At 43.8% G+C, this 10,326-nt stretch overlaps 1 protein-coding gene across 1 annotated transcript in view; it reads left to right on the top strand.

The window, feature by feature from the left end:
• LOC109117596 (butyrophilin subfamily 1 member A1-like) overlaps window positions 1–10,326 on the top strand; it is a 28,291-nt gene that overhangs the window by 3,377 nt on the left and 14,588 nt on the right. The window contains exons 2-3 of the mRNA XM_033766602.1: window positions 9,054–9,134; window positions 10,246–10,323. Of these exons, the coding sequence (XP_033622493.1) occupies window positions 9,054–9,134; window positions 10,246–10,323 (159 nt within the window). The remainder of the gene's footprint in view (window positions 1–9,053; window positions 9,135–10,245; window positions 10,324–10,326) is intronic.

Below are 10,326 nucleotides of genomic sequence, written 5' to 3'. Positions count from 1 at the left end.
AAAAAAAAAAAAAAAAAAAAAAAAAAAAAAAAAAAAAAAAAAAAAAAAAAAAAAAAAAAAAAAAAAAAAAAAAAAAAAAGGAATGTGCAGCAGCCGTGAAGTTTAGTCTGAGACTCCCCCAGGAATACAGACTAGGTGTATGAGGGCCATTCAGCAAGTGGCAGCCAGATTTCATCCTGAATTTCACCTCAGTTAGCCAGCTGGGATTCTTCTGGGATTCTTCTTGGAGATTCAGCCTTTCTTAACCTTAACATTTCCACTTTTAATCAAAACAATGGGTAAAGTCATCCTGTGCCACCATGGTGCCTCAGTGGTTGATTATCCAATGTGGATCCATCCTATCTTCCAGCTGGATTGTTGTGGCTGGGAAATTGAGCAGCTGGAGTCATTTCCTAATGAGGGGCACCCAGATATCTATTACATCTAAGTTTAAGTCTCTTGGGTAAGTTGGTGCCATTTCCTAGGGCAAGTGATTCCAGAGGATTGAGGTGTTCGGTTAACATGATGCTGTGGGTCTCTTGTAAACACCTGCTAAAATAGTCTAGAAAGATCTTGAGTAAGACTCACATATTTTAGCCATGAGGAAGATCACTAAAAACTGTAGAGCAGAAGTCAGTAGGTTGGAACATGAGCTGAAAAGATCTAAGAATTGGAAGTCTCATCAGCCGTGAGGACCTTTTGAAGGTACTCATTTTAGGAACTTAGCCAGTTATAGGGTTTGGAACTTTCCAAGTCACCCTGTCTAGATATATTTATCCAAGTACTACATGAGGTAGTCAAAACAGCACAGACATCATACTGTTCAACAGGGGGAAACCCAATGCAATGTGGTCATCCAGGGCTGCTCAGGTAAGGGAATCTGAAGGTCCTTTTGGGCCCTAGTGGACTGAGCATCAGAGCAAGCAATTCTACTGACAGCATTGGAAAGGTTTCTGAGCATACTGTATACAGTCTAAACAGTGCCAGCGCCTGTATACTTTTTCTAACACAAGCACCTGGACCAAATCTACTTGGCAAATCACACCCGCACTACTTACATGCAGATATATTACCCTAGTTTGAAACTCAGCTGCCTCCTCATGATCTGCGGCCTTCTCTAATAGGAGAAGCCCTTTTTTCTCTAGACTGAAGGGAGACTCTCTTATAACGATCTTAAATATTATGAATGGGGTTGTAAGTTATCCACAAAGGCAAGTTCCTCCAATCCTCCAGTTATTAAGGTAGTTATACAATAGGCCCATATCATTTTTTTTTGTTCATAAATAAAAGTATATCCTTTGGGAACACATAAGACACCAAAGATTTTTAAAAATTAAGTAGAAAATTATGGGAAGAGAGGATAAAATGCAACTATATACTATGAGCTAGTAACTTTGTGGTCACATATTTTTTAATTGAGTTTATTGGTACATTTTAGGTGTACGGTACAGTTACATTCATTATTGGGATATTGTACCTCTACATGACAGGTCTTGGTTCTCATGTTTTCCCCTTGTCCATGCCCTCCCTTTACCCCCTCCTCCCCTCCCCATTTACAAACACTTTATTTCCATCTTTTCATTTTGTAAATACTGAATAGTTTCTCTGGTGTGAATAAACTGTAATAGTACATAAGATCCTAATGAGATAAATGACATTGTGAAATGGGAAGAAAAGGGCTAAAGGTGTAGGGAAGGTGGGATGGGTAGGGGAAGGGTAATAAGAGAAAAGAAAAAAATGTGGTTACATATTTTTATAAGGAGAAACCAGGCAAGCTAAAGAAGAAGAAGGAGAGAGAAAGTTGTGCTGAAGACTAGAAGAGGGTGTGCTATATGACCGTTAGAGTGTGGATAAGTAAATAGACACCAGAGTTTGGGGCTATAAAAAGAGAAAGAGTAATAGCAGCTGAGAAGAGGAGGTTAAAGAGGATCCTTGAGATTTCAACTGGTTGCAGATTCACTTGAAACTTACGGCCTCCTGGTTCTGGTTCTTGGGCTCCTGGTCCACCTGAATTGTCATCTGGTTCTCATCCTTCCTGATTTACTCTGGTCAACTCAATCTTGGTATCAGGCATGGAATGAGGAATCCATTGAGCAGTTTAGGTAGCACCCTTTTAAACATCAGAAATGTTATCTTTTGCCAAAAAAATAGAAGAAGGGGACCAAAAGATGGAGGGAGGTGGGAAGGGGAGATGGGGAAGGGAATGATAAAAGAATTAAGAGGTGTGACATACATATACTAATTTTCCATGGTGAATGTAATCATGGCATACTGCAAATGTGCTAATGAAAATTTTAAAAATCAGAAATATGAATTCATGTAATGTATCTGGACGTAGGTTAGTTAAGAGTACCTGATAAGGTCCTGTCTACAGGACTGAAGGGAGTCTTAGAGTTGGTGTCTTTTCCAGTAAATGTAATCTACGGGCCTCAAGTTGTGAAGTTTCCTAGGAAGACATTGTTGAAGGGATCGTGACAAAAATTAGTATTATACTGCAGGTTAATGGAACTCCCTGCAATAATGCCTGAGACCTTTGTTAATGAGCCCAGTTAAAAGTCCTTCATCCAGGCACAAAAATGACTGGTAATTATCTCAAAAGGATAAAACTTCCTGTCTTCCTGCAGGAGTGAAAAGATGGTTCAGAAAACTAAAGGAAGGGCCTTGGGCCTTGGTAGACTGCATGTTGCACAAATTCTTGCCAGTTGAATTTTATTTTTCCATTGGTTTGTTACACTAGCCTCGAGGATTGGAGATGATAAGCCCAACAGAAATTCTGGAAGATAGGCCAGATGTTACAGACACTTTGAATAATTTATCCTGGAAAATGTGTCCCTCAGTCACTATAATATTTCTGCAGAACCCTCTGTGGGAGTATAATTTTGCTGTTAAAGCCTTAGCTACTGCTATGGCTGTGACATGGTGTCAGGGAAAAGCCTCAACTCAGGGTAAAAACGTGTAAATAAAGAACAGCGTGCATTCACATCCTGGGGAAGGCAAGTTGAATGAGGTCTACTTGACATACCTCAAAAGGAGCATCAGGCAAGGGGAAATGACCCGTGGAGTCATGAGATGGCTTTCCAGGACTGTGTCGGGATATGACAGAGTTGGTGAACCCGAGAAGCAATAGTGAATGAGGCCTGCAACGTGATTTTCCCCACTGGACCATCTCGTCAGTTTTCCAGTGAGTCAAGTCACCAATAAAACACAAAATTTCTTTTTGTAGGCCATTTGGGAAATTGGGGCACAAGAAGGACCATCCAAAGACTTCTCCATTAATCAAACAAACAACCCTGTTTTTGCCCATTTCCCCCTTCAACCACGGAGGAAGTGGCTTGGGCTTTTATTTGCCCATGGTATAAACCTGGGGTTGAGAAGGTGATAGAAACAGAAAAGCTTTTAGAGACCATGTCATGTGGGTACTCTTGGAAGACAGCTGCCTTGCAGTGACATTGGCTACATTATTTCTTCTGCTTTGTTCCATGGGGGAAAGGGAATGGCTCTGGACTTTAAGGAATAGAGAGCTCTGCTATGAACTACTCGGTCCTTATTTTTCTATTTGTTGTCTTGAGGAAGTTACACATCCTCTCTGCTTCCAAGACATATCAAAGTCATCTGCCGCTGCAAAGGCATTTCTCCTGTCTGTATAAACAGGGCCATCTTGTCTGTAGCTAAGAGGCCTGCTTCGGTGATGACGTGTAGTTCAGCTGCTGTACAGATTTGGTCTCAGAAAAGGCCCAGCTATAATCTCATCAAGGAGACCGTAGCGTGGATGGCATAGTAGTGACCCTGAGCCTTGAGATACGATCCTCTGTAAACCAAGTGAGGAAGTTCTTGTAGACGTAGTCAGGGGGTAGAGAGTTGAGCAGTCGAGGCCGTGCTGCTGTGAGGAGTGTCCAGGGAGGGAGGAGGGCAGCAGGGTTGGGCAGATTATATCAGATGAGTGAGTTGAGGTAAGGAGAGGAAGATGATTTTACACTCGAGTGATTAGAGGAGAGGGCTTAGGCAGGGTGAGAGTTCATCGGAATGTAGATGTGAGGGGAGATCTCCCGGCTCTCTTTTCTGTGGCTTTAATGAGAATGGAGGTGGCAGGAATTCCTGTAAACAGGCAGGTAGCCAGTATCATCTAGCCTGTCCTGTCTTCTGTGGGATCATAACACCTAGTGCATTTCCTTCCTATTGATGAATAAATAAGTGAAAAGAAAGCGAATGATTAGACATTTCAAGTAGGAGCTAAGGTCAGTTTTTTATATCCTCAAAGAACTTTCCATCAGACGACTATTATATAAGACGGGGAGAGGAATTTTCAGTAAATTGCGAAGGAGTGAGACATCAAAGAAAAGTTTGGTAGCCAGTTCTGGAAGTAACTTCCAAGTCCAAAAATCCTCTGTATTATTCCACTTTCCATTGCTATAACAAAGGCCTGAGGTAAATCAGCTTAGGAAAATTCTGGCTCAGTTTTGGAGGTTTCAGTCCACGGTCGCTTAGCCCTTTGCTCTTGGGCCAATAGCAAGGCAGTGTGTTGTGAGGGAAGCTCACGTCGGAGGCTGCTCACCTCACCTCACGGCGGCTGGAAAGCACGGTAATAGAGGAAGGGTCGGGCCCCAGCACTGCAATGTAGAGCACACTCTTAGTGGCCTAACGTCTTCCCTCTAGGCCTTCTCTCTTGACAGTTCCACCACCTCCTCACAGAATCATGAGCTGATGACCAGCCATTAACACAGGGACCCAGTGAGGCACATTTGTGCAAGTCCTGTCATCCATAAAGCTGTCTCTTAGTGTGGGAAGTGGAACAGCTAAAATGCCTGGAGGGCAGGAAAGGCTGACAGTCAGATCCTTCGGTGTCAAGAGGGATCCTGAATATTTGACAAAATTCTGACATAACTGATTATTTTTTGAGATCGTAAGCCGTAGATGACAGACTGTGGAGTAAACGAATGCTGTCAGTCAGGCAAGGTTCTTGGGATGGAGAAAACAAAAATAGATCATTTACATATTGAATAAAGGTTGAACTAGATTAGAAGGAGGCATCAGCTAAATCAGCACTAACAATTCATCCAGGTCCTTGTTACTGTCACCTCCCAGATGAAGGCAAAGAGGTATCCACTGCCAGAGTGTGCTGGCTCTCTAAGGAAGGTGGTATAGGTGTCAACAGTCAAAAATAGTGATTCTGAGGGGAGCATTGGGAAGCAGGCATGAAGGTCTGGGTCGAATGGGTGCTGGGGAAGTGACTATGTTTTTAACAGTTCTGAGATCCTCCCATCTTTTCTGCTAAGGTTGTGGACGGGTAGAATGGGGGTCCCGCAAGAGCTGGTACAGGAAACAATAATCTTCTCATGTGATAGGTGTCAACAGTCAAAAATAGTGATTCTGAGGGGAGCATTGGGAAGCAGGCATGAAGGTCTGGGTCGAATGGGTGCTGGGGAAGTGACTATGTTTTTAACAGTTCTGAGATCCTCCCATCTTTTCTGCTAAGGTTGTGGACGGGTAGAATGGGGGTCCCGCAAGAGCTGGTACAGGAAACAATAATCTTCTCATGTGCAAAGTCATTCATTATGGGTTGTATACCAGCCAATACCTCGGGATTAGTGGGTGTTGTTGGAGAGACTTGTTATGGTCCACTTAGATTTTAATTGGAGATTTTGAAAGGTATGATTATATCAGTATTAGGGTGAACCCGACACTTTGGGTAATTCTAGAGGGGCAGAGGGGCAGGGTAAGAGCAGGCTGGGTAAGGGCTAGCTCTGGAAGACCAGAGTCTTCTGGTAGGGTTAATCCTGGTGTCATTTCCAAGGGATACATGTCTGATATCCTTCCAGGAAAATGTCTCCCCAAAAGACAGATAGGTACTGACATGGTGAGTAAGAAACAGTACCTTCCCCAAAGAAGGCTGAATTGGAAAGAAATGGGTAGGGATTTGAGAACTGCCCTAAGTTGCTTAGCACTCCAAACATCTTGATAAAGTCAGAACTCTGGAGAGGAAGCCATTGAAATTCTGTCAGGGTGAAGGACAGACTTGTAGCTTTAAGGTTAACCAGAGCACCAGATAATTTATTCCCAAACTTACAGGTAATTCCCCCAGTTGGTTTTAAGTAGGGGAAATGTCCCCAGACCAATTCAGGCTAGCTTGGGTGGAGAAAGGGAAGTAACTTTGTTACAGTCTGAAGACAGCCCATTTTCCAATGGCCCATGAGCGCAGAAAAGGCAGCCTTCTGACCTGAGCTGCACTGGTGATCAGATGACCCTCTTTACTTGTCAACCGAAGGCGATCACTTTGGCGGTTTTCCCCTGGGAATGTAAGGCTCTGGTAATTCTAGGTTCTTTCCTTTTTCTATGGTGCTGGACAGCTGTTAGCTAGGGAGGCTATTTCATGGGACATTTTGCTGCCCAGTAGAGACTGTGCTTTTCAAATAGGGTGCTGAGAGCGGAAAGGCCAGCCACAAGTATCAAATCCATCCAAGTAATTGAGGACTGAGTCATTCTTTTGAGGGTGCAATGTTGGGCTGCCTTCCAGGTCATGTGATGAGGGAAAAATCAAAGGAGTGGCCCCTCTAATGCTAGCTTCCCTTCATTGATTTACAAAATCCTCATCTGGAGGCTGGTTTGAAATCCCCAAGTGTGTTTCCAATTTAGCCCTTAGCATCCGTGCCTGAGCTAGCACGTTCCCCAACAAGCATGTGGTTGAATTAGAAAGATCTCCAATCTAGCTTGGTAGGCACTGATGAGCAGGCTAAACTGTTGTTGAAAGTGAGTGAGCTGGTTTTAGTGTTTGGGGAATCTTTGATACTGGATAAACACTCTGACTTGGTCTGAAGAGTTGAGGGACTTGTCTGTCTCCATTTCCTGTCTTTTGGATATTAAAGGGAGCTGTTGGGGAAAGAACCCGAGGAAAGCAGCAGAGGAGCTGGGGCAGGAGAAGGGGAGATTGAGAGTAGGAATCTGGAAAGAAGGAAGGAGGAGAGGGATGTGGAGGCAAGGAGGCAGGCGAAAGACGAGGAGGGACAGTAGCAGCAGCATTTGCAAGAGGATCCATTGTTTTTGATTTATCTCAATTGCCATTACTTTTTCTAGTTAATATAAAGCCACTCCTTTAGTTTGTAAGTGTTCACTTTGAGAGATGTAGTAATAGATTTTGAAGCCCTTTTAGATGTTTCAAAATACTAAATAAAAAACACCTTGCACTACCTCTGAGAGGCTCCCTGGGGACAGCGATCGCTGACACAATGAGGACCTACACTAACAGTGCTAGAACAGCAGCAATACGGGACGTGACTTGGGACAGCAGCTTCTTTCCTCTTTAGTAACTTCCTCGTCTGTCACAACGTAGAGAATTTACAAACAGTGAGAAAGACCTTGTGGGATCCAGAATTCACTCCTCTTACCATCTTTTCTCCAGGGCAAAGTCTGGAGATCTGTCCTATGAACGGTCTGTCTACCTGAAGATACCATGCTCTCTGTGTCTCCCTGCGGTGGGGACCTGGCTATAAACCTAAGAGTCCTGGCCAAGGCTGGTAAACCCATGACCCCTGGGGCCCTGGGAGAGAATAAAGCAGTCGAGGCCACGGTTAGAGTAGACATGAGAGAGTGGGGAAGACAAGGTTATCTACCGTCCTTGCCTCCTGTGCAGTGATTGTGATTGGTACTGGAGCGTGTCCTATTGTCCATTTCATGGACCTGTGGGACCCAGGTCATAGCTTCTCTAGGTCCCAAGGGATAGGTACAAGTGGTATCAGTGCTTTTGGCACCAGCAGCCATGGCTCCAAGTCCAAAGGCTCCGGAGGAGATGTCCCTAGGGCCCTGTGCTAGTTACCTTCTCTCCTTGCTTAGACAGAATACTGCACACCAACGTTAAACAGAGGTTTCTTTAGCTCATGCTTGGTGAGGTTTCAGTCTAAAATCAGCTGGCTCCAAGGCAGAACATCACAGGGTAGAAGGAAGTTGCACAGGAGAAACAGTTCACGGTGCCCCCACAGAAGCAAAAGCAAGGAGGGAACCTTAACTGTGTCTTTCTGCCCCTTTTGTTCTATCCAGACTACCAGGAAAAGGGCGGTGCCAAGCCCAGCAGCGGACTGATTTGTAATCACACACCCTTAATCACATGCTCTGGATCCAGCCACCTCTGGAAAGCCCTCTGTGACCCCATGAGGCTTTGGGCGGACATCTAGACACAGCCACAACAGTCCCCAGGGCATGTGCAAGTGACGTTTGGGATTATGGAACTGGCATCCATGCGTCTGGAATTGTAGGGCATGGATGATCTATATTTTTTATGTCATCTGCCCTTAATTTGTTTAGATTTTTTTTCTGATGAACTTGTATCATATATTGAACTATATATGGTCCATTTTTCATTAATAAGATGATATTTTACATACGCTTCCTCTCCTAGTCCATTTATAAACACGGATGTAGCCCCAAGTCTGAGCCAAATATTTGTGAAGGATTCTTAGTTATCTTCAAACTGCAGTACACAGAGAGTTTACAAATTCTTTATACCTGCTGGCTATGGGACAAGATTCTTCATTCGTACGATTTCAGCCCAGATGTCATATGAATGGCATCAAAAGCCAAAACTTTGCCTCTTGCAAGCAGTTCAGGAGTGTGCTATGGGGAACATTTGTCAAGGGACAGTAAAATTTTAGCCTTTTCCAAGAGCCCAGCTTTCTTGTAATGGATTTAAAACAATGACACATAGTGGCCATTGAACCTGTTAAAAACTTACCTCTGATGGTTCATATTTTCTTTAAAAAGAAATAATTCACAAGTGAAATACACCTTTCAGACATGCTGGATTTTGATTTTGTCCGGTTACTGTCCCTTTTGCTTACAGTAAGCATTATCACATCCAAGAAGAGAAAAACTTTGTCTAGAATCTGTAATGGCTTTGAAAATAGCTTCATCTCTTATTAGATATTATACACATTTTTAGAAATCTGATCCTAGTCTGGGCTTTTTTCCAGCAAAATAATCTGTTCAGAACCAAGGTCTTCATTAGATGGTATATTGGTAAATGTTTCTGTGTAATTCTCAGCTACTTCATAATCATCAGTGGTTTTTCTCACCACTGATTATTTCAGGCGGTTTTCGTTGGTGGTTCTTTACCCTGGAACAGTTTTGCTTTCCACACCTCACTGCCAGCTCCCACGAACAGACCACAGGTAAATCGTGTGCTGCAAAATGTCACACAGAGCAGAGGCTGACCACAGTGGCTTTCACTGTGCTGCTCCCAAGAGTCTAGATTCGTGCATTCCACAAACACTTGCCTTGCAGTCCTGTTCCTTGAGGGTTAGCTTGTCTCGCTACAGAGCAAAGCAATTAGGGCGGCTGCATCGCTTCTCCATTTTCTGATGGATTTCAGTCGGGCGAGTTCAAGATCGTCCTCTCTGGCTGTTCTGCTTCGTGCGATGCTGTTCAGTGTTTCACGAGTTCGTGGTCCTCGCTGTTTCTGTTCAGTCCCAGCACCTTGCCTTTGAAAGTCATAAATAGCGGGGACTCCCACAAACACTGTTCAAACTTCTGCAGCTCTTCCACACTATTACACATGCCGGATGCTTGAGTGTATTTCTCACGTTTAGCCATGTATTTGAAAGCTCTTTTGAGACATTTTGTAAGCTGAATGAAACACAAGGATGATATGTGTAGGAGTAGATACATATATGGACTCCAAGTACAAGTTTCCTTATACTGAAAACACACTGATCCATCAAGACATCTTTTTACCTTTACTCCTGCAGGCAGATCTGACCAATGGATGGGACAGGGATCTCCTCAGATGGAGGGGGATCAAAGAAGGAGAGAGGGGCCCGGGAGGGTGGGAGAAAAAACAGAAAGATGTAGCTGGAGTGGGCGAGTGGGAAGGGGCCTACAAAGAATTAAGATGGGTCACACACATGCGCCAACGCCTCACAGTGAGTGGGATCATTATACTAACAATGTAAAATAGTTTTAAATGTGTGGTTTTCTGAGCTTCTGAATTTGAAGTTCAGATAAAAGATTTTGGATTAGTGCTGTGATCATGAGTTTGATCCTTAAACCTCTCAGTAGACTTCCAGTGCTCACTGTAAATCCAAACTCCCGATAATAACAGGACTTTCAAGTACACAGTCGTCCGTGGCTTCTGCAGTCCCATTTTTTACGCTCCTCCCTTCGTTTGGTGTCTCAGTGCCCTGTTGTCTTACGGTTTTGTTTTTTTTTAAAGAAATTCACCAATTCTTCCAGCTTGTGCACGTGGCACTGCCTTTCCTGACATGTTTTCCGCTTTTCCCCTAGCGTTTGCCTGCGACACTCTCTTCTTCCACCTCACGCTGACCGAACGTTTCGTGACACACTTCGGTGTCACTCCTCAGAGTC

This window comes from Fukomys damarensis, unplaced genomic scaffold (assembly GCF_012274545.1).
Source record: "Fukomys damarensis isolate Sample0158 unplaced genomic scaffold, DMR_v1.0_HiC HiC_scaffold_20, whole genome shotgun sequence".
Classification (NCBI taxonomy): Eukaryota; Metazoa; Chordata; class Mammalia; order Rodentia; family Bathyergidae; genus Fukomys; species Fukomys damarensis.
Note: the sequence above shows the minus strand (reverse complement) of the source record. Positions and strands in the feature narration are given on the sequence as shown.